The sequence below is a fragment of the Perissodus microlepis genome, chromosome 14, assembly GCF_051167445.1.
Source record: "Perissodus microlepis isolate ML-2025 ecotype Zambia chromosome 14, ASM5116744v1, whole genome shotgun sequence".
In the NCBI taxonomy this organism is placed as follows: Eukaryota; Metazoa; Chordata; class Actinopteri; order Cichliformes; family Cichlidae; genus Perissodus; species Perissodus microlepis.
Genome location: NC_140474.1, coordinates 27327228 through 27352071, shown reverse-complemented (window position 1 = coordinate 27352071; position 24844 = coordinate 27327228). Strand labels below are relative to the sequence as shown.

Sequence of the window (24844 nt, the reverse complement as noted above, 5' to 3'; positions counted from 1 at the left end):
TCCATCAAAACATTTTTTAACAGATTTCTGCACGCCCAAATCGGTTCAAGGTCAGTAAGTACAACCAGAATTCATACATAAGGCACACTCGATTTTTGAGAAAATTAAAGGATTTTAAGTGTGCCTTATAGTGTGGAAAATACATTATACAGAAGAAAATAATATATCGCGATATATATCGTTACCGCACGTGCTTCAAATTATATCACGATATGGATTTTAGGCCATATCGCCCAGCCCTAGTCTCAATACTTTTGTCCAAGTATTGGACAAAAGTCATGGATCAGTAAAGGGAGAAAGATTCATCCTCTGGGAAACATGACTGTCTGTACAAAGTTTCACAGAAATCCATCCAACAACTTGAGATATTTGAGCCTGGACTAACAAACCTACAGACCCACCAATCCTTACGTCCTTAACGTGGCTTAAAACCTGAACAGGACGACCTTTAGGTGACAAACTAGCTCTGTTGAGCAACTTTCAACAGAAGTTTCTGACTGACTGAGATATTTGTTAATCAATGATTGCTTTCTCTTTGTTCCTTTATATTAAACCTGTTGTACAGGGCATTTTAAACATTTACCATCAGATGAATCCTCCTGAGCATCATTCTTGACACACTGATGACAAACACATTTACTGCATACAAGCTAGCTCTGATCTGTGTTTACAGTTTACAAAGTGACGAGTGCTTCCGCAGTTCACTGTACTCGGTTTCTTTTCAGCGTAATTAAATTAAACTGCTGAATTAATTTGTTTGAGTACACTCTACATGCATCAACAAACTTAACGTATTCAAGCAGTCTGTTTATTTTGGCTGCTGCTTCGAGGAGGCTGAAGAGTTTTTCTTTCACACGCTTTGAGAACTGAAGCGTTGGGTTGGGTGTGACAGAAGAGACAGTGAATTACCGATTCCCGATGAGCCCAGGAAGAGGAATACGAGGGGATGTTCTTCATCGTACCAGCCATTCTCCTTTCTCCTGATGGCTACAGAGCAGGGAGAGAAACAAAGGGTGCCCATTATTTCAGTTATTTACATTTGTTGACTTTGCTTTTGTGCCAAGTTTAACCCATCTCAACCAAGCTGCCCCGGGGACGACGGGCATCCCAGAAACTATGATAAAAGTGTGAGAGAGCAGGGATGAGGAAAGAGTCAGAGATGGTTGGTGGAGGGAAAAAAAGAAATAAAAAGAGGAAGAAGAGAGAAAACAGAGCAAGAGAGCAAGATGAGAGACCTCCAGAAAACTACCCACGATGCCTCTCCTCCCCCCTCAGTCAGTGGGGCCATTAGCCAGCGGTAATTGTGTTAGCCTCTCTGGCGCGGCCATGGTGAAATCAGTTTAGCATAGATCGCAGCCTCTTACACACACACGGCCGCACAGGCCTGCTTAAAGAGGAGTGCCTACCCATCCCTGCCATCACCCCAGCAACCACACTAGCACACATACACAAAGACAAGATGATGAGGTGGATTCAAGGGGAGTAAAGAGTGTATTTGGCCGTGGTTTCAGCCACTCAACGAAGAAGCAGACACTAGCACAAACTCATCCAAGTCAGAACCTGTTGAGAGAGTCAACAGGACCAAAGCCGGTGGATCGATGGTTAGCACTACTCCTGCCCCGAGGAAAAAGGTCCCGGTTCGGTTCCCCCTGAGCAGCTGAGGTTTTTCGTTTTTTGTTTGGTTCTGAGTGTTTTTGTGGCATTTGGTTTAGATGTTAGGTCACTTACAATGCAGACTAACTGGAAATACATTTTTTTAGAGCAGCTTCGCAGTGTGTTGGCCCTTTGAAGCACCTTTTTAAAAAAGTGGGTACAAAAGATACACAGGTCCTGATATATCACAAATATGACCTCAAGTTCTCTCAGTAGAGTTTTGGCCAGAAGAAATTCTGCAGTTATCTTTATAATGTGGCAGGAGGCCAGTTTATCCTCTGAAAGAAAGGATGTAAATATAATGAAAACAAAATCACATTAAGATGGTAGAGTGCAACGTATGTGATGCTACTTCGGTCAAGTGTGAAATTTGAAACTACAGGTTTTTGTGTTGTAGCACATACGGCACTGTGCAAACATTTTGAGACCGCCTTCATTTCTTTATATTTTGCTTCCTAGTGTTCTCGAGCAACAGTTCTCCAGTTTTTCAAATTTCTTCAGATATCGGCTGTTTTTTCACAGATTTTCATTTCTGTCCTTGTACCTGACCATGTTCAGAGGAATGTCTTTTGGTTTTGGTAGTAAGTCAAAACCCAAGACCCTGCCTACTCAGTCATAGCAACAATTCTGACAATTATTATTATTTTCTTTTCTTTTACTGTAACTCATCTGCAATATGCTTAGAAATCAGCTGAGGTTAGAAATCATGGGAGCAGTGGCATCACTTCCAATACAAACTGACTTCTTTGTGCACACTGAAGAGTCGTCCCCTGCTGGCCATAAGAAAGAATGCAAGTTTAACACACTTCCTTTCAGACCTATGTCCATTGTTTTTATACACCCTCTATGGCATAGGTGTCAAACTCTGGCCCGCGGGCCAAATTTGGCCTGCAGCCTAATTACATTTGACCCTCGAAGCCATACCAAATTATTATTAGAGCTGGCCTACTGGTATTATACAGCTAATATATATATTGTTTAGTATTAAGCTTTGCTTGTTCCATATTCAGTTTTTCAGCAAAACTTGTTTGAGTCCATAAGAAGAGATTCATTCTTAAATCTGGAGGAAGATTTTTTTTTCAATAAATATTAATGTTAGCCCGCGACCTTGTTCCAGTTTTGAATTTTGGCCCACTGTGTATTTGAGTTTGACACCCCTGCTCTATGGTAAAATCCCACAAAGTCCCAGGATAAAAGTGTGAGCAATGCAGTTCAAGACACTCATCTTAATCAGCTGCAAGACAAAAACACAGACCAAATGTTTAGGTTTCGTGTTTTTCGTGTCCTCCTACACCAGGATAACAACTCCCCTCCTGCTCAGCTGTTGTAATCTCTTGCAGCTGAGAAAATATACAACAGATATGACATGTGAGTGTTAAAGTAGCAACTAATAGCTAATAATCATAAAAAGCAGATTCTTGGCAGGAGAGGAGGAGGAGGAGGGGCCAAATGAGGGAGGCAGAGAGAGATGCTACACAGGGAAGCAGAGGGAGGAACTCAGATAAGGAGAGGAAAGAGGAGTAAAGATGTAGAAGACGATACAGAGGGGTTAAGAGAGGAGTGATGGAGATAAGGAGATAGAGAATGAGGGAGAGAAACAAACAAGTGTGTCAGAGATGGACACAGAGATGAACAGTGACAAGAGGGGCTCCAAAGCTCCGTCTGCTTTATCAATGGCTGTGTGAATGACAGCGTAACCTTCTGTGTGGTTGTGCGTGTTTTAGCTGATTGAGACCGACTCTGACAGAAGGGCACATTGACATTTCTCAAAGGACCCTGACAACAACAAGGAAAGGAAGGAGACACAAAACAAATGAAAGCTCTCTCACTCAGTCTCTCTCTCTCTCACATGCATACACACACACACACACACGCACACACTCTCAGCGCAGTGTGTATTGGGCAGGTCTGGTTGGCTCTAACATGATTACAGAGGGATGATTCTCTTCAATAACTCTTAGCCCTGAGAGCTAAACCTGGATCAATCTAACCTCCTTCCTGTGTGTGTGTGTGTGTGTGTGTGTGTGTGTGTGCGTATTTCTACTTTGTGTCTTGCTGCAGGCCAGCTGTTCGTCATGAGGAGTTCAGGTGAAAACAGACGTTTTGAAGACATCGCATCGAGAAAAAAAAAAAAAAAAAAAAAAAGGGAAAGAAAACCACGTCTCAGTTTTTCTTCAATTTTTGAGCTGCAAAATTTTGCAAAAAAATAATCAGTTCATCTATCAAACTGCCAAACTTTTCTTCCCCTTTTACTACTGAAATGTTACAGTGCAACAAGATAACTTGAGCTGAAACAAAAAGAACAGGATGAGCAGATAGGAAAAAACAAAAACAAACAGATAAGTATGTTCCAGTTTCTTTTTTCTGTGTTTCACATAATTACATCATAGAGTCGGAAGTTTAAAGTTATCTTTGTCATTTTTTCTTTAGTTATAATATTTTTAAAATGGGAACGATATACAACAAACGTTTCTGGCTGGAACAGTTGGGAACGCTGCAATCACTTCTACGAAGCAAGTCCAAAGCACCCGGGATATCCTCCCATTATCAGGCTTCACTTACTCAGGCGAAGCGGTCACACGGTGGTTATCAACTCAATAAGGTAACCCAGCCTATCCCAGTCTCACGACAAACACTTGAAACACCACTATTAGCAGTGTATGACTAACAAGAAACATGGAGTTGTGCTCTGGCAGCAGATTTTTACAAAAAGGGAGATAAAACTAATATGTGAAAAATATAAGAAGACTAAGAGCAGCACAGCTGCTACAGACAGACCAGCAGAATGAGCGTGTAACAGGAAAAGTACTGCACAGTGGTTTAGTACTAAAAGTGCTGTACGAATGTGTGTGTGTTGATCTTTAAGCAAGACTGGACAAGATTTACTATATCAATAAAGTTTAGCCCATTTGAAGCTTGTTGAAACTGTTGATCACTAATCGTGACCATAACTCGTTCCAGTGCAGGTTAGGTTTGCATCATAGGTTACCATGGTGATGTACTACAGTAATACAGAAAACCCTGGGTTAATCCTAAAATTGCCTTCTGATTAATCATGAAAGTTCTACATTTTTAACCAGTAATTGCGCATTAAAATGTTGGATATGGCGTGTATTTGCAGACACATAGCCTGGTCACTCTTTATCTCTACATCCTTCTCCCATTTATCTTCTTATCTGCAGTGCATCTCTCTTTCCTGAGTCATCTCCTCATCTCTAAATATCTACTTCCCTCCTCCTGGCAAGAGTTTGACTGATTTCTGCTCGGCTCACCTTTACAAACTGTAGATGCACATGAGATCATGTGTGCTCTAGTAGGTTCTGTATCTGTATCTGCCTCTGAGTGTTTTTTTCCCTGTGTGTGTGGTTGTGTGATATATATTCACTACAATACACAGATCAATCACTACACAGATCAATAAGCTGTTCCTATTTCTCTGTGGTGATGTCTTGTACGGCTTTCGCGATAACAACAGTCATTCATCGCCTTGCCAAAGACTACAAGTCCCACGACTATCCTCCCCTTCTGACACTTGTAACAACTACTGTCTTTAGTTTTACAGACAGCTGTGTAGTTTGTCTCATATCTGTAGTTTGTGTTGTTTTTTTGATGAAGTATTAGAGTTACAGAGGTCTGGAGAGGGATGAAAGTTGTTCCCTTGTTGGTTATAAACTCTGCAGTATTTGCTCTCTCCAATGTGTTATAGACTGTAATATCAGTTTCTAGCTTTGGGAATGAGTTAATTATTTTCACAAATCTAAAACAGAAAATGTCCAAGATCATAAAAATAACACACAGCCTCTCTCCCTGCTGCAGAACCCTTTCACAAACCCCCCCCCCCACAAACTCATCTGCAGATCAATACAGTACATGGCCTCCATGGATGCCTGGTGTAATATCAGCTCTTTACTGTCGGTTGTGTTATTGTGCTCTAACTCATCCTCCCTCCCTTCCTCTAAGCACTAAACACACTCTCTGTCTTTCTGTCAGAGCTACAAGCTTTCTGGTTCTCAGATATTTCCCTGTATTCTCCCATCTTGTCCCTGTATCTTTTAGTTTTATATTTTTTTTTATTCTTTCGCCCATCCCATCCTCTCTTGTTTACATCTGTTTGCCCATCCCCAACAGTAGTGTTTGAGGACAAACAGTGGAGATTCAGGAGGTGCATTAATGTTTCAAAGAGCAAGAAGGAAAGGACAGGAGAGTGAAGGAGAGAGATGGAGATCAAAAACAAGAGACCCAGAGATAGAGATGATGGAGAAAGAGAAGAACAGAGACAGAGGGGGGTGAGCAGAAAGCTGGAGAGAAACGAGGAGGAGGAGAAGGGGGGGTCTGTAGTATGTCTCCTCTCTCTGTAATCGTGTTAACTGGCGGCTCCAAGCCTGGCCTCTTCAGCTGTCACGCACAAATACACACACACGCACACAGCACCTGTGTACGCCTGACAGACAGCTCATTCATCACAATTAACCAATTACAGCCTCCGCAGGTCTGTACGAACCCGCCTACTGCTGGTGGAAAAGGCAGGAGAACAGGAGAAAGATGTAAGAGGAGTCGCCCTCCTCGACTTAAATATGTTGAAGGAAACAAAGAAAAGTGAAACAAAGGCAGTGATGTTTTGTATTTTTGTGTATTTACTCACTCAGGAGTATCTGTGCGTTTACCTGAAGCCACCGTATTGATGGCCCCCTCCTGTCCAATGATGTGCTCCTTCAGCCTCCTCTCCAGGGGGAACCTCCTCCTTTCCTCTGCCTCTCGCCGAGCCTGTAACTCCAGAAACTAGGTGGAGATAAAGAAAAGGAGAAGAGAGTGAATGAATCCGGAAGAGAAGGGAGTGAAAATGAATAAGCAGCTCTTAAACAAACAAAGGCTGTGCTTCTGTCCCTCTCCATCTCTTTATCATCGTCTCTTAGCCAGTGGGGCATGTCACTTTTCCTGCTCACGTTGTTAGTGTTATTAATTTTCTCCTTTGTGCAAACTTGGGGATCTTCATTAAGAAAGCATGAATTAAATATCTTAAACTCCTTAAGACCTTTTTGCGTCTGGTCTGAGAAAACCAGACCAGGCATTGTTCTTCTAATTTTCTATTGCTGTATTGGTGATCCAGTGTGAAATGTAGCCTCAGTTTCCTGTTCTTAGCAGACACTAGCAGCACCCAGGCTGGTATTCTGCTGCTATAGCCCATCAAGGGGTTTCAAGGTTCAACGTATGTGCATTCATAGATGTTCTTCTGCACGCCTCTCTTGTAAAGAATGGTTATTTGAGTTACTCTTGCATTCCCATCAGCTCAACGCAGTCTGGCCTTTGGTATTTTCTAACAGAGAGCTGATGCTCACTGGATATTTTCTCTTTTTTGGACGACTTGAACCCCAAAGATGTATGTGTGGAAAAAAAAATTCACAGTAGATCATCAATTCCATCAATCCTCTCTGACACCAACAACCACACCACATTCACAGTCACCTAAATCCCCTTTCTTCCTCATTCTGATGCTTATTTTGAACTTCAGCAGGTCGTCTTGACATGGCTAAAGGCATTGAGCTTCTGCATTATGATTGGCTGATCAAATAATTATGTTAACAAGGAGCTAAATAAGTGTATCTGCTATTACCGTTACCTGGTATCCCTGAATATAACTGAAAAAACCTCTAAATAAGAATCTCATATAGATACAACTACATCAGTTTCTTTTTCATTTCTAGGTTGAAGGTTTTTCTTTGTGGAATTATTTCTTATTTAAGAGTCTAACAGCAGAGACTGTTGTGTGTGTATGGCTGTAAAATCTTTGTGGGATAAATACGATTTTAGCCTTTACACGTTTAATTAAACCCAATAGAAATGCTATTATAAAAATGTCAAACATGAAAAGTTATCATCTACGTCTTTATTTAGATCGCAAATATGAAACAGCCAAGTTTCATATTTAGCTACTCGGTAAATAAACAGAACTGTTTACTGATTGTCGAAAATGTGATTATGTAATTAATTATGTAAGAAAATCTGCAAAATAAATACAATATTCTTCAAGGATTAGGAGCCATACTTCTTTAAGTGTGAAATCAAACATTTAAAATGTGTTTCTTTCATCTTAAATATCTCACTACTGTAACGCTACCTTCACCTGACACTTTAGAAACATATTTTCCACTTCGAAGCAGCTATCTGCTTTCCCGTCTCTCTCCTCTTTATCAGACTACCTCCATTTCTCTGACACCCATTTCCTCTCCTCTGCTGATTTAGCTTGATCTCTCCACCTCCTCTCCTTCTTCTGTCTATTCTTTTAGCGTTGCTCACACCCCCTGGTTTCTCCTCCTTTCTCTCAGCCACCCCACGACTCATTTATCCTCCTCTCTTTGTCTCCTTAGACTCCAGGTTTTTACCCTGCAGTGGAGCCAGGCTGTTTATTCTCTCTCTCCATCTTGCTTAGCTCCAGCCTGCTGTCAAGTCGGTAGATAACTACGGATAACTCGAGTTTTATTTAAGAAAAAGCCAGACCTCACGTCTACCGCTACACACCTGTGAAATACCAAGAGCTGAGCAGTGACGGGCAGAAGCCATGAAATCTCAGCACTGCCAAACTTTCCAAACAATATCAAACCACATTTTTCACATCACAATTATGTCTTAAAGAACAAAAACAAACAAAAAACCCTGAAATGACCTATCCTGAAAGCATTTGGCAAAGGAGAACAGGTTTCTGTAATGGCTTTCATAGAGCTAATAAGCACTTGCTGTGCACCCAACCCCTGATTTAGCTTATAACTCTTTGCCAAAGAGTTTGACTTCACTGTTGGAGTCAGAGTAAAAACATCCCAACGATGAGATGCGTCATAGTTCGAGTAAAGCACATTTCATTATCATGTTTCGGAAGATTAACACAACTGACTGTTTGCACTTATGAAAAGAAAAAAAGACCCCACTTCCTTGTATGTCTCCTCATACTTGGACAATAAAGTCGATTCTGATAATTCAGAGATGTAAATGATGTGAGCTTCCATTTTACATTATGAAACATCCAAGACTTTTTCATACATACACCAGAAAACTCGCTTAAACACACTTTAGCCAGTCTCTCATGTCATGATATGCGCCGATCAATGACGCAGCTTTGTTGCGTGTTTTTAACCCCAGTTAACCTCCACCAGCTTTCACAACTTTAATATTCAAAGCACCTGTCAGTCACAAAGCGGACTGACACAGACCTCCTGTGGAGCGTCGGCCTGTGTGCAAGAAATGTGCTGAGCTGTTCACACCAGGCTAAAGAAAACAACTACATCTGGAAGCATGGCACTGTTTGGTTTTTTTTAATGACCTAACTGCTGTTAATCCACATCGGGGAACCAAAAAGGAGGGTTTTTTTGCAGTTATGCAGTTTTGCATATCCTTTATGTGTTATACCTTGCCCTCCCACTCCTGCAGCAAAGTGCTCACTTCTCCCTCCTTAGCATAGGCCCGTGCTGTGTGTCCCACACCATTGGTCTGCAGGGGGCTGGCACCTGTATGACAGGAACAAACAAATTTTATAGTTAGAGAATGACATAAACTAAAACCAAATCAGCATAGGTTTCAAGGGGGGAAAAATTTTTAGTACTACAACAATATGCACAGACTTCCCTCAGCAGGAGGGTCTATCGTCAATCGAAAAAGCTGGGCTAGGGGTGAGAGGTCACAAGGATCAGAGGTCACTGCAGTGAAGCAGAGGGGCGATGCAATGCCTCTGTAGGGGGTTTCATATCTGCAACGCGTGCCAATAACCATACAACTGCACACCAACACCCTGGACTATTATATATGATCTATACATACTCACTGCAGGTTGCTGGAGGTTGGAGCCACTGGGACAAACACACCCACACACAGCAGGATCAAGTGGATGACACATTTCACAGAGGAATGAGGAGATAATATCACAGCACGAGTGAAGTGTGCCAGCCTGGGCTGAACAGTGCTGTGCTTGTCAGTGCGGGTGGTTAGCAGTGCCTTCTGCCCTGACCTGTGCTACCACTCACTAACCAGAGTAAACTCAACACACACATGCCTCCGTGTGAACAAGTGACTGTAAGAACACTGTGTAAAAAAAACAACCAAACAAAAAAACCCACGTAATATCTAATTGAATTGTCCTGGTTATGAACAACAAGAGTACAACATTTAATATTTGAAAAGTACCCGTACTGTAAGAAAGAGGGACAACAACAATGTAAATGTGTTGTTCAGGTCTATGATAGGTGAATGTCCTGCTCTGCTTTGTGGGAATGTTTCAGGGCATAATATGTGGATGGAAAATGAAATGTTAAGACAGCTCACATAGCTTTTTAGAGGAGGAAGCAGTTTGGGACTCAGATTTGTTTAAGGTGAATGACTACTCGATCAAATTCGTGGTCTTCGTTTATTTGTCATTAGTTTAGAGGAGTTTTCATGTTTGACTGTAGCAGATTTAAAGTGGATGTATTGGACTCATTTCTAGTGACATTTTTTTCTTGGACTAGCTTTGCAGTCACAGTTCAAAAAATAAACTAATAAAACATAAATCACCGTCTTAGATTTGGTGCGGTCCCTCATATCAGCTTTGGATAGCAGGTGGGCGAGGCTGCTGTGATCACACCCAAAAATGCTCATATTACGGATACCTGCTCTGACATCATGAATAGGACATAGTAAGGGGGAAAAAAGAGTTGGAAACAGTACTTGGAAGTGTCTAGACTTTGAATTTTGGTTAACTTTACATATTTGAAAGTACTTTTTTAAGTAAGTTTTACTCTTTCCGCACTATATCTATCTATCTATATATACACACAACTCAATAAAAACGTTACTTGACAACCACAAGAAGAGTTTCTGGGTTTTTCCAAGCGTAGCTGCTGAGTCAGAGAGCACAGTCACTAACTTCTGATGCACACACAGTCATTTGTTCTACAGGGAGTGCAGAATTATTAGGCAAGTTGTATTTTTGAGGAATAATTTTATTATTGAACAACAACCATGTTCTCAATGAACCCACAAAACTCATTAATATCAAAGCTGAATGTTTTTGGAAGTAGTTTTTAGTTTGATTTTAGTTTTAGCTATTTTAGGGGGATATCTGTGTGTGCAGGTGACTATTACTGTGCATAATTATTAGGCAACTTAACAAAAAACAAATATATACCCATTTCAATGATTTATTTTTACCAGTGACACCAATATAACATCTCCACATTCACAAATATACATTTCTGACATTCAAAAACAAAACAAAAACAAATCAGCGACCAATATAGCCACCTTTCTTTGCAAGGACACTCAAAAGCCTGCCATCCATGGATTCTGTCAGTGTTTTGATCTGTTCACCATCAACATTGCGTGCAGCAGCAACCACAGCCTCCCAGACACTGTTCAGAGAGGTGTACTGTTTTCCCTCCTTGTAAATCTCACATTTGATGATGGACCACAGGTTCTCAATGGGGTTCAGATCAGGTGAACAAGGAGGCCATGTCATTAGTTTTTCTTCTTTTATACCCTTTCTTGCCAGCCACGCTGTGGAGTACTTGGACGCGTGTGATGGAGCATTGTCCTGCATGAAAATCATGTTTTTCTTGAAGGATGCAGACTTCTTCCTGTACCACTGCTTGAAGAAGGTGTCTTCCAGAAACTGGCAGTAGGACTGGGAGTTGAGCTTGACTCCATCCTCAACCCGAAAAGGCCCCACAAGCTCATCTTTGATGATACCAGCCCAAACCAGTACTCCACCTCCACCTTGCTGGCGTCTGAGTCGGACTGGAGCTCTCTGCCCTTTACCAATCCAGCCACGGGCCCATCCATCTGGCCCATCAAGACTCACTCTCATTTCATCAGTCCATAAAACCTTAGAAAAACCAGTCTTGAGATATTTCTTGGCCCAGTCTTGACGTTTCAGCTTGTGTGTCTTGTTCAGTGGTGGTCGTCTTTCAGCCTTTCTTACCTTGGCCATGTCTCTGAGTATTGCACACCTTGTGCTTTTGGGCACTCCAGTGATGTTGCAGCTCTGAAATATGGCCAAACTGGTGGCAAGTGGCATCTTGGCAGCTGCACGCTTGACTTTTCTCAGTTCATGGGCAGTTATTTTGCGCCTTGGTTTTTCCACACACTTCTTGCGACCCTGTTGACTATTTTGAATGAAACGCTTGATTGTTCGATGATCACGCTTCAGAAGCTTTGCAATTTTGAGACTGCTGCATCCCTCTGCAAGATATCTCACTATTTTTGACTTTTCTGAGCCTGTCAAGTCCTTCTTTTGACCCATTTTGCCAAAGGAAAGGACGTTGCCTAATAATTATGCACACCTGATATAGGGTGTTGATGTCATTAGACCACACCCCTTCTCATTACAGAGATGCACATCACCTAATATGCTTAATTCGTAGTAGGCTTTCGAGCCTATACAGCTTGGAGTAAGACAACATGCATGCAGAGGATGGTGTGGACAAAATACTCATTTGCCTAATAATTCTGCACTCCCTGTATAAGCAGGCCTGAAAAAAAAACATGACCGAAACCACTCCGTTCAGAGAAGAGCTTCAAGGGTTACACATCACCAAGCTCCAACTATATTTACCAGAAATGAAATAAATTTTTAAAAATTGATGAAGTGAAAGATGAATTCAGCTTTCAACAGTAATGAACACAATGCTGCACTTCTTATGGATTTCTTCTGATTTTCTTTCTGCCACTGAGAGTCAAATGGGTTTGTGATGAGTCAGTGTTTAACAGTCTCAGTCTTTATAAGAAGCTCGGTCTACACTGACTGACACTCATGATAGAAAACAACATTAGTAACTTCAGTACTCTGTACTGTGATGCTGTACGGCCCACTACGAACAAGAAATCCCATCTGAACTTTTTCTTCAGAACACAGAAAAAAAAAAAGCAAACAAACTATGTAATCAGTACAGGTGATTGTTGCTCTATTGCTCTGAGCACTGGCCGCAGAGACTAATAATCACTGTGATGATTATCGATAAACCCCTAAATTTCGTGACCTGTTCAGAAGCCATCGATCCTGACAATACGCCACAACCTCCCCCCCAAAAAAACATGAGGCGAAAAGCAATAAAGTACCACACACACGCGCCGACACCGGACATAATAAATAGCATCATTTAGGGCTTTAATATCAGGCCAACCCTCTGGGCCATAGCACTTTATAACAGGATCAACACTAACAACGGTCACACAGACAGACACACAACCCCAACTGAACACACACACACACACACACACACACACACACACACACACACACACACACACACGATCCCTTCATTAGGAGTGCTTTAGTTATGCCTATTAGGAGTGCCCTCCTCTTTCCCATTTCCTCCTCCCTCTCTTTCAGTGCAGCTGGTGGGAGAGAGCCCCTGCTGGTCTTTATGCATGCGTGTGTGTGTGTCTTTGTGTGCATCTGCGAGCATGTGTGTCTCCTCTGGCCTCTTACCACCTACAGAGCTGTCCATTACTCAGTGCCCCTGGCCACAGGCCCGATGTGGAGCCCGGGGAGAAACTAGAGAGCCTCTGCAGGTAGGGTGAGGGACTGTGTGGCGAAGTGAAGCCTGAGGGTGGGCCTGGAGACTGTGATGGATGGAGATGTGAGTGGAGGGCCAGCTAAGGCCAAAAGAGCAAACCCACAGCTAGTAGAGTTACACAGATGAACACAAACACAAGGGAAATAACAAGGCTCAGTGTGTACATACATGAAAGGAAGATGACGCACAAAATAGCGAACACACACACACACACACCAAAATCCACATAGATGTCCTGAAGCTGTGACAGTTCATAAGATTCTTTTTGTGATGATGTAAAAAAGAAAAAAAAGATGGATAGGATGCTACAAATGGAAAATGGCTTAAAGGAAAGAAGGATACCGGAAGCTCGTATGAGGAGGAAAAACAATGAAACATGCACAAGAAACTTCAGTAAAAGTCTAATTACACTCACATTTGCACGGGATCACACATGCACGGCAACATGTGATTGAGGGCACGTGATGCCACAAATGCTATTGGTAGCGATGGTGGCGCCAACCCTGCACAGGCCCAGCCGGGCGAGCGACAACCAAGCCCGTCTTTAATCCAATTGTCCTAAAACAAATGTCTCTGCTTCGTGAAATTTCTTACCTTTTTAATTCAAAAATGCGTCTGCAGAACATTTGATCGAGTTAGTTGAGGTGATTTGTTTAAGCGTACGGAGTGCTTACAGAGGCAGGGGTGAGACGGGAGAGACAGGCTGACAGAGCTTCAGATGCATCATCCATCATAAACATAAACAAGACATTAATACAAGCTCCTGTGCATCTGCGTGTGTGCGTTTCACTGAGCGTAGAGTGATCCTAAAATGGAGTGTTTTTAGATTAAAAGCCTAATCGACCTAAAAGACGACAACAAACAACAACCTCACCAATGCAAGTTTAAAAAAAGAAAAAGAGGCGTCCACAAACTGAAACAAGAATATCAGATGGATGAAGTCATACTTGAATATATGAATACTTTAATTAATCATATGGGGGCCTGAGTGCACTAACATACATGGTCACACACACACACACGTAAACTCCCACACACAAAGACTCACACTTCCTGTGCTTGTGGAGCTACCCCAAGGGCATGTTCTGCGAGGAGGTCACAGTTTAACGAGGCCTAGCTTGTTTAAGAGCTGCTCGCCTGGAAACTGAGGGGGGATACTCTGCCTCCAGGGTCTGCGTGTGTGTAATAGTGGCGCTGAGTCAACGGCAGGTGTGAGTGTAACGGGGGGGGGGGGGGGGGGGGGGGGGCAAAGGAAGCAGAGAAGTAATCAATTTCAAATGAGTTTTGTAATGCTGTTTATATCAGTCGCAGGGGATGCGTTCAAGTGATGATATCTGAAAAGCTGGTGGAGGTGAAACTGCTTTTAGCTTTAAAGACGTAATGAGAACTATTCTGTTTAATAATCAAAGAAAAAGGTCTTAAACTGACTGTTACTCTTGAATTAAGCTGTCAGTAAACAAACTTGCATATATTCAGGGTCTTGCATTATGTATTTTACGAGAAATTGCGATTTAACTATTTACATATATTTAATATCAGATTACCATAATTACATTAACAACAAAAAGGCAGCCATCACCACAAATGATTTGGTCAACATTAAGATCACTATTATTGGACATTACTACTCATCAACCTTTGAAAAATAGTGCATTTGATGTACATTTCATTTAACTTGACTTATAATTCTAAATTAAAAAAACATTAAGAAAAAAGAAAACGTCCCACAGCAGGGAGTGAATCTGGATTACAGTTAAAGAAAGTTATTACAATGATCATTTTATTCAAATTATCTCACTTAAGTCATTTTTGGAAGGTAAAATTGGTCATGAAATGAAACATTAACTGCCCCGCCTACTTTTAACGATAGTGACTCGTTTAGATTTTGTCTAGTTGGACAAAGGGAACCAAAAAATGTTTTTTCCACTCAATCCCATTTTCACCTGAACTGTAACAGAATGTCACAGTTCAGGTAAGAATTTGCAAATTTACATTTAAAAGCCTCTTTAGATAATTAAAGTGCCATTTGACCTGACTTATCAAGACCACTGAAAGGTATGATTACAAACATCTTTATTCATTTAGATTCCCATTAGCCACCGCAACAGCAGACGCTAACATATGGAACTATTATATTACAGTGTGAATACATTAACTAAATAAAGAAATATGATAAAAAATATCTGCCTGGAAACATCACCTCCACAGAAGACGAAACAAGCAAACTGTCAAACTGAGATCAAACAACTCAAACTTCTCCCACCAGTGGACACTATAATCTGTCAGCTGTGTTTGCAGAGGCTGACAGAGTGTAGCCTCAGGAAAGGCAGACTGAGTTCACCTAGGTAAGAGCTACTAAAATCCTCCGCCCACTGTACAGTGGGCGCGCAGGATTGAGGAGTGTATATAAAATAAAGGTGGAGACTGCCACACAGCTTGGCAGTTATTTGACTTTAATAATACCTAAGATATTCTCTATTAAAAATTGCACCTGTAAGGCATCAGACTGCAGAGCAACAAAGCAAAACACATGGAGGCTGCTGCATCTGTCATCACCTTTACTTCTCTTACGCTGACACTCTGAGGCCCCCCGTGGGCAGTGATGGGACGGTTGTAATGATTCGGGAGCGGTAACGTACCAGCCTCAAGCAGCATGCGTGCAGAGCGTGGGTCATCGGCCAGCGTAGCGTAGTGAAGCGCTGTGCAGCCACGGAAACCAGCCCTGCTGCTCAGCCTGCTGCTGAACTCGTCCTCTCTGGACACCAAGACTGCAGAGAGCGGACACGAGGAGACAGAGCGGAGGAAGAACAATTAGAACCACAGGCTGTTTTTTCTGTGCAGAACGTACACAGGTTGGCTCCCAAAATACAATAAAATAAAAACAAAACCAAAAAGTCTGCTGGGAAAATCACTCATTTGCTGCTAAATTTTAATTTTAAATACTTCTCAACACCAATATTAAAGTTAAAAAAAAGAAAAGATAGTCTTAGTGAATTTAGAGTTAAGAGGAATTTAAGGAAATGCACTAATTCCTCAAAGCTGCAAATAGGATAGCTATTACATGAAGCTGAACACCGTATACTCCCTGGACCTGAAAAAGATATTACAATGAATAACAAACTACTTTGGCTTTAAACGTTACAGCATCGAAATCCGGGGGACCTTCCTCTAATCTAACCACAGACAATGGAAGACTCCAGAAAGTGCGACGAAGACAACATTGCTTTTATAAAATTATCTTTCTTGTTTCCAGCTTTGGAATAGTTGTTCATTTGAGCAGATTTAAGCTTAACTGTCCGACACAATAGCAATAATGCGAGTTGTGTTTTAGGGTCTCTCTTGCTTTGCTCCTTACTAATAATGGAGCTACTCTATCATTCTCTCCTTACTTCTTTTTCATAACAGCACTCATCTCGTGCCACTCCTTCATCATCCATTTTTATTTTTTCTTCCCGCCTCCTTCCTCTCCTCCTCGGTGTCCATCAATTCCTTTCATCGCTTGCACCCTCTTTCTCCCTCCCCGCTCTCTCTATCCCAGTAACTTTGTCTCATCCATTTCCTGACTTCCTCTCCCTCCCTCATCATCCTACCCATTTCCTTCAATCCCTCCCTCTCTCCATCACTCCCTCAAACATCCGCATCTTCTTCCTTCTCCTCCATCTCTAGATGTCTTTTTTTCAGAGCATCCCTCTTTTCCTTCTCCCTTGCTTCATCAGTCTTTCCCTCTATCTATCCCACTCTTTTTCTCTAGCTCTCTGCAGTGTGTGTGTGTGTGTGTGTGTGTGTGTGTGTGTGTGTGTGTGTGTGTGTGTGTGTGTGTGTGAGACAAGGCGGGATAATCATAGCTAACCCAATAAAGCGTCGCACAGGCCCCCCTAGCCCATCCATCAGTGTGCGTCTGGGAAACGCTTCCCCACGCTATGCCGGCCCCACGCGGACCTAAACCTGACAGCCATATAAATGTCTGCAATATACATATCCCATATAAATATGTCTGCAGAAACCCAACACAGACTGGAGGGGTGGGGGGATTTGGGGTGGGGGGGGGGGGTAAAGAGTGTGTGTGTGTGTGTTTGTGTGCATGTGCACCATTGTTCGTGTGTGTGTGTGTGTGTGTGTGTGTGTGTGTGTGTGTGTGTGTGTGTGTGTGTGTGTGTGTGAGAGAGACTGTACAGCTCAGAAGAAAAGCAAATAAAAATACAAAAGAAAAAAACACCACTTGTCAGAGGACAAATAAAACAAATAATACGCAAAGAATCAAACATGTACATAAATGCAAATTTTTATGCAAATTATACTCATAATACTTGGTTTACACGCTTTGGGTTCATATGTGTAATATAACAACTCTGCTCTCCGTTTCCCACCCCCCTCCTCACCTTCCAGTGAGTGGATCCCTTTCTCCCGTGATGTGTCGTAAACATTGTTGAAGTGATCACCGGCATTTGGGTCGGCACCAGCTTCAAGTAAGACTTTCACCACGCTGAAAAGCAACAAAACACAGAGGCACACGTTTAAAAACACGTCCGCACACCCAGAACCTTATATTAAATAAACGCAGACATGCACACAGATGAGCTTTAACACCATAATATTTCAGTGTTCATGCGGTGGATGCCAGTTTTTCTTGGCTTGTTGTTGTCCGTATAATTATTTCCACATTAGGAGGATGACAAATTTTAAAATAGGTTTTCCTTTCTTTGGGAAGTCTCTCTCTCTCTTTCTCAAAGAGTAATAATGCGCCTTTGGGTTCAGATGTCTGATCAACACTTTCATAGATTTTATGGATTGTCTCTTTTTCATAGGAATATCTGGGACAATCTGGCAGCAAAGCAAGTAGTGCCTAAATCAAGATAAAGACTAGGGGGGGTCAGTGATGTGTATAAAATTCATCTGTCAGAATGTGTGGTGTTTTTTTTTTATTATTGTCACATGTTTTAACTTTATATTTGGTACCAATAAAGGTTGAAGATGGAGCTGTCAGGAAGGAGGGAAAGAGGAGGTTTGTGGATGCAGTGAGGAAGACATGTAGAGGATGGCAGGTGTTACACAAGAGAGCAAGGGACAGGGTGAGATGGAGGCAGATGATATCCTGTGACGACTCCTAAAGTGTGGAGGAGAAGAAGGAGAATAAGGAGGAGGAGGCAGAGGAGGAGGACAAGGAGGTGGGAGAGGAAATGGAGGAGAAGAAGGCTGCAGGAGTACAGGATGAGGAGAGGAAGCCAAAAGGAAGAGAAGAAGAAGGTGGGGGATAAAAAAGGGAGAGGAAAAGCAGGTGGCATTAGAGCAGGACACGGCCAACGAACAAGGAGCCAGAGGAGAAGAAGAAGGTGAAGGACAAAAAGGAGAAGGCGGCAATATAGGAGGAGGAACCAAAAAGAAGGAAAAGGCAGAACTGGAGGAGGAGGAGAAAAAAAAGAAGGGAGGCAGAGGAGGAGAAGGTGGAGAAGGAGAAGTCAGCCAGTAGAGAAGGAGACGAACGCGGTATTTAAGGAGGAAGTAGAAGAGAAAGAGGACAAAGGAGGAAAAAGGAGGAGGAACAAGGCAAAGAACAGTCTGATACCCTCAGAGCTATTAAAGAGACAGTTACCTCTACATGAAGTGTGGGACGCCCTTCATCTCACTGTGTGTGATGTATTAGAATTAGATCTTTCTGTTTGCTAAAAACATGTGGAAATAAATCTGCATCAGCACATACGGACTCACAAGGTGGCATCACAGGAAGAGCACACACACTGGATGTGAAACACACTTGTGACGGGCTCCATCCAAAAAGTGTGCAAGCGTTGCCTTGAAGCGGTATTTATTGCTTTGCAGCAGCTTGTATGTTTCCTCTTATTTGGTGGATGTCAAAGTGTTTCTGAATCGGCAGCGTCACGCATGTAACCAATGACATGTTAAAAAGCCCGCACACATATCTTATCAGCTGCTGCAGTTGCAACACTTGCCACTGACCACAATATCTGTTAATTAAATGTTTTGTTACACATGAACAGAGCTCTGCTTCAGTCGCATCACCAAATATAACCTTGACCTGTACACAAAGTTTCCTCACGGTTCATAAACAAATCACGCGCAAATATCCAATTCTTCGACTGCCTGTGACACTTTCGCCTGATTCACACCCGTCCATTCTGTCTCGTTATGGTGGATACACCCCACTAGTCACTTCCTTCTATCTCGCCTTCATTACACATTTGTCGGCCTCGTAACATGTACATATGTGCACACTGAAGGGGGCAGGGGTCGGACCCCATTTCCGGCACCGTTGGGGGAGTGTAACCGAGTGGGTGTTCGTGTGTAGGCCTTCATTGGAGCGTACCGCCTTATAGAACAAACAGTACCTCGGCAACACCACTCACTGTGACCCGTCAGATGTTTCAGGTCTCCCTGTCTGCAGGACACACTATCGCATTAAAACCCACACTTAGTCCACTGTGAAGGCAAGCAGCAGCTTTCACATTGAGACACAGATGAGCACAAATGTACACACAAAAACTAGCCAGCTAGTCGGTGAACACAGAGAGACACAGAGAGACACAGAGAGAGGCGGTGGCCGAAACATGAACCCTGCTGGTACGCTGCTGATGCTTCTGCCATTAAACCTGTGACCACGTAATGTGGCCTGGGAGGGAGAGATGGATCGCTTACAGCTAAATGGTTGTGGCAGTGGCCTGAAAGGGCTTAAATAGAGTAAAATGACCATTCATAGGAGGATGAGGTGGAGCTGACTATGTAACAGGCTGAAGCCCTGTTAGCAGAACCTGTGCTCTTAAAATGAGACTGGACGAGTCAAACTAACTCTTATATAAGATCAGTTGAAATTAAATATCTTATTTATTTGTGGCATTATAAACAAAAGTAGAGGTTTTTAAAAAAAATATATAATTTAGCAGAAATTTAGAAGCAGATATTGATTAAAATATAAAAGGCTGCATCTCTGACAACAGACTGAAGTACAGCACAAGTCACTATATTTATCTGACCAGCAGGCTTACTTAACCCACTATTAGATATAAGTAAGAAGAGCACATCATTTGAGAAGCAGAGGCATGCAAATATTCAGCATGGAATATAAACATTTACAAACCTTTTAGTTAAAAACATAAAGGTTGAAAGTCTATTTTCCATCATTAGTTTTTGTGCATTGCTATGGGAGAGCGAGGCTGAGAACATTCTGGCCAGGTCTTTGTGTCTGACCTTGCTGAGGGGGGTATAAAGGACAATCGGAAGGGTTGGTGGTGGAGGGGGTGGGATCCCCTTTTGTTACTGTATCACTGTGGAGGGGTGGGGTATGACCCACAGAGGGTTTCCCCTTCACCCTTGCAAGCACTTCTACAAACACGTCGATGCTTCCTGTGAGACGCGTACAGAAACGCACAAACTCAAACTGAGGTTGGTCACACGAGGCTGGGCAGGACTGACTGAAGGAATGGGATGGTCTGAAAAGAGTTAATGGCATAAGAAAGGTAAACACGGAGAGATAAAAAAAAAAGGAGGAAAACTCCAAAGAAGAGGAGGAGAAAGGAGGAGGAGGACTGGATGAAAGGAGGGAGAGTAGCTAAAAAGATGAAAGAAAGGGAGATTTAATTACACAGGATGGTACTAAAACTAATGAGCTTTTAAAAACAGTTTATAGTTTTACTAATCAACTGATGATCAAGTGACTAACTTTATTTGGGAGGAGAGTTGCAGCACTAATTTGAGGCCTAACTGAAGGCATCCAGAGGTGGTTAATTAAGATTAATTAGATTAAGCTCCCTTTTCAACAGAAATGGACAAAAAGTTACAGTTTACAGACTTTCTGATACAGTCCAATATGTACAGAAAGAAAGATAATATCCACAATTATTACAGAATTATTTTAATTGTGTAATAATTGTGGATAAAACAAGAAAAATGTTTTATGCCCTGAAACCTTTCTGTATGACTGAGGTTATATCCTGATGTTTTATTGCTTGTGTTCTTCTCAAACAAATATAAAGGATTCATCCAGGTTATCTTTTTATTGTCCACTTGAACAGAGATCCTTGAGCTAATGACTACCTTTTTGCTCCTTAAGCAAACAGGGTGTCGGCATCTTGCTCGGACACTTGAAAATCCATTTATGGCATCATCTCCATGCTACACCATTTTTCTTTCCCATTACTCTCTATGCAACACTCTAGAGCTGACAAATTTATAACTGTAGCCTTGCTTCACCAGCAGGTGATCGGTGTCTCCGCAGAGGGATGGTGTTAGTTTCCAATCCGGCCCTGGAGGGAAGACAGGAAGCAGACACTTCCACCTCCGTTGTGCAATAAAAGACACCTGAGCCAAACTGACCATCCATGTCTGCGACCACCTGGCCCAGACATTGGACCTCACCTGACCCCACCTCACCTGGTGTCCACCTGGGGTCAGAAAGATGCTAGAAAGCGAGGTTCACTGTACTTCTAATTTTTTCTTTCCTTTTTTAAATGTACCCGATTCTTTACGATATGATTATTTAGTCAGGAAATAGTGGACTCTAGAGGCTGGTATCTAAAGCATTTACCGAGACTTATTATTCACTTTAAAAACAACTTAAGTGTTATGTTTTCCACTTCAGGTCTAACCACTTAATCATTTCATAGTAGAAAAGGAGATGGCAATCTTCTTATTTACAGCTATTTTATTACCAAAACCCAAGAGAAGAACGTATGTACACATATTGAAAATAATAACATGAAAATGTTATAGAGTATAGTATAGAGGAATATCCTGAAAACGTGCCATTAATTATATTTTAATACTATATTATATTATTTGCGAATACGGTCGTAATATAATGACAGCGTAAGGAGAACTTAATAATAAACCCCATATGTGTTATCTGAACCCGACTACCTACCATTACGATCATGATGGCCAAATGATTATATTTCATTAGGCCCTGCTGAGTCCAGCTAATCTTGGTCTCAAATCTATAATCCCACTTAAATGCCTTCTCTCCCCTGCCAGGTTATTCTCTCCCGTTCCTTCACCCCTGTTCTTCCCTTCGATTCCGTCGCCCTCCCTCCCATCGAGTCACTCGGCCGACAGGTCGGAACGGTCAACAGGCGTTATACTTGGCTGAGCGCTCATTGTGCACGTGAATGCAGTGAGGGAGGGATGGAGGGAGAGAAAGAGCGATGGAGATGGGCATTGTGTGTTAAAGAGTGCAAACAGAGAGCCAGGCCCTGCGCATCCCTGATTTAGCCCTACATCAAAGCTAAGCAAACACACGCCCCCTCCACCCACCACCACAAATGTCTCACCCTTAATTCTTACACACCCCCCTCTGCTCCACCCCTGATTCCCCTCACGCAGCCGCGCCTTGACCTGCCTGGTGGACACTACATCTAGAAACAGCTCCCACTGAAAAGTCCTCTTGAAACACAATTATCACTTTTGGCCCAGGAAAATATAAACACAACTGTTTGAGAGACGGGCAGAATAATTCAACAGCGAGAGCCACGGTGACACTCTCGCTACAGGCTACACCGCGTTCGTGAGTGATGTTCCCTGTGTTTTCACTTAACGGCTGCAAATAAAGTTGTGTGTGGCTGAGTAATAGGCAGTTGGCCTGTAAGATATTTGGTATGAACTCCCTCGGTCTCCTCGCCCGTGTGTGCATGTGTGTGCGCACGTGTTTCTGCGAGTGGACGGTTGTGTGTTTGTGACTGATGTGTGTGAACTGATGTTCTGTCTTCCCTGCAGCAGTGACTGCTCACTGGGGGGCTGGAAGACGGGATTAAACACAGAGGAGTGTCACTGTCTGGCTGAGTTATAGCACTCATAACACACAAACACACACACACACACACACACACACACACACACACACAGGCACATCTGTAGCCAAAAAACACATGACACACACGCACAGACAGACACATATCATTAAAAATAAAAAGGTCCATGGATACAATCACTCGACATACACAACGTTAAAGTCGCAGCTGAAGGATTATGTGACCGTGTTCATCTCTGATCAGCTCCGAGTGATTCATCAAATTCTAATTTCAATTACCATTTTGGCTTCAAACGATTATAAAAAGAAGACAATCAGGATAAAACAATTATAGTGCCCTCGTTTTACTGCCAAATTACTTTTCTGTCGCTCTCGTGATCAATAAATTTCTTCAAGATTTATAAGCGAACATGCTAATATAATGCAAAAGGAAATCAATATAAAACTGAAAGTTGTAACCAATTACACGCGCGCAATTAAGCTTTGTGATCACAGATTTATTCGTTAAGTTTCAATTTGTTGCGACACAAGTTCAAACTTGGAGAAAAAAAAAAAAAGCAAGCAAGAAAGAATAGGACTGAAAGTAAGCTCATCTGAAAACATTTTAATATTCAGATTTCACATAAAGGGCCTTAAGAGTGAGAAGCATTAACAAAAAAGTGACCACACAGACCGGGTAAAGAGAGCGAGTGAGAAGGAAAAAAAAGGGCCTGTAAATTGGATTTGGCCCGGCCTCAACCTCGGCCCCTCTCTGTATTCTGTGTGTTCTGGGGGCCAGGAGGCTAATTTAATTTGTTGGACAGAGAAATGGGGGAACGGGTAAAGACCGTCTGTCAGTCTGAAAGCTGCACTTTGCACTTCTGATGACGTACTGTAACAACCAAAGCAGGGACGAGGATGGCATATGCTCGCACTAATGCGGCAGCTGCGCGATACCAAACCCGCTGCTGCATATGTAACGCCTCAGAAGTTTCAAAACACGACTTATTCGGCGAAGCAGGCGCGCACAGACCTGTGCTGTCGATTCATAGCAGCCACCATGAGAGCGGTCCAGCCGAGACGGTGGCGATGATTCGGATCCACCCCCTCTTTTAACAGCCTGATGGGAACAAGAAGCAGAAAGTGGTTTTATTTTTACTTCAGTCTCACCGTTAACAGCCTGTAGCAGAAGCTCCATGTAGTACTGCAATCGATATTGTAGCATTTTCTTTCTTTCTCTCTCTAAAGCACGTACCATGCTGAAGGAACAGAAGTAAGATTAAGTAATGCACACCTAGGGGAAATTATGCAGATCAAAATGAAATCTACAAAACAAGAAATATGGGAGGCAAGCTGCTGCAAGCATAGTCTCTTTTTTTGGGGCACACCAGAATAAATCCAGCACATATCCTGCTTTTATCCAAAGCCTTCTGCACCACTTAATATATCTGCACGTTAAAGCCAGGTGTGTGTTGAGCTTTCTGCCCAAGGCTATAACATCAGGCACAGTCCTTATAAGCGTATGTAAGGGATCCGGCTGTCGTCTTTGGTGCTGAGCAGACAGAGTCCCTGTTTACAGTCAACACAGCGACTTTAGTCTGGTCTGCACTCAGCACTGATGCTCTCAGTCTCCGTTTTCACTGCCTGCTCTGCATGCACAATCAGGGTAAGCCGTAAGAGCTGCATCTGAACTTTTCTTTCCCCATTTTAAATTCGGACAAACTGAGAAGCTCCTTCGACTTTGAAAAAATACAAAGACTTTGATAGGAGAATAATGACATGGCAAGAGTGGATGGAAAAAGCAGAGTGGTTTATTTGATATAAGTGATAAGCTACATGGGACTGGGTCTGTTCTTGAAAGTGTTTACTTTCAAGTATAATTTAAGGGGTTGTTGTTTTTTTTTACCAATTTAACAGGCAA

At 42.3% G+C, this 24844-nt stretch overlaps 1 protein-coding gene across 1 annotated transcript in view; it reads right to left on the bottom strand.

The window, feature by feature from the left end:
• The window catches only part of clpb (ClpB family mitochondrial disaggregase), a 35545-nt gene that overhangs the window by 7041 nt on the left and 3660 nt on the right, over positions 1-24844 (bottom strand). Inside the window, exons 3-8 of the mRNA XM_084950052.1 lie at positions 23957-24043; positions 17570-17673; positions 15830-15958; positions 9052-9149; positions 6318-6432; positions 910-987 (exon numbers count right to left, since the gene is read on the bottom strand). Coding sequence (XP_084806178.1) covers positions 910-987; positions 6318-6432; positions 9052-9149; positions 15830-15958; positions 17570-17673; positions 23957-24043 — 611 coding nt within the window. The remainder of the gene's footprint in view (positions 1-909; positions 988-6317; positions 6433-9051; positions 9150-15829; positions 15959-17569; positions 17674-23956; positions 24044-24844) is intronic.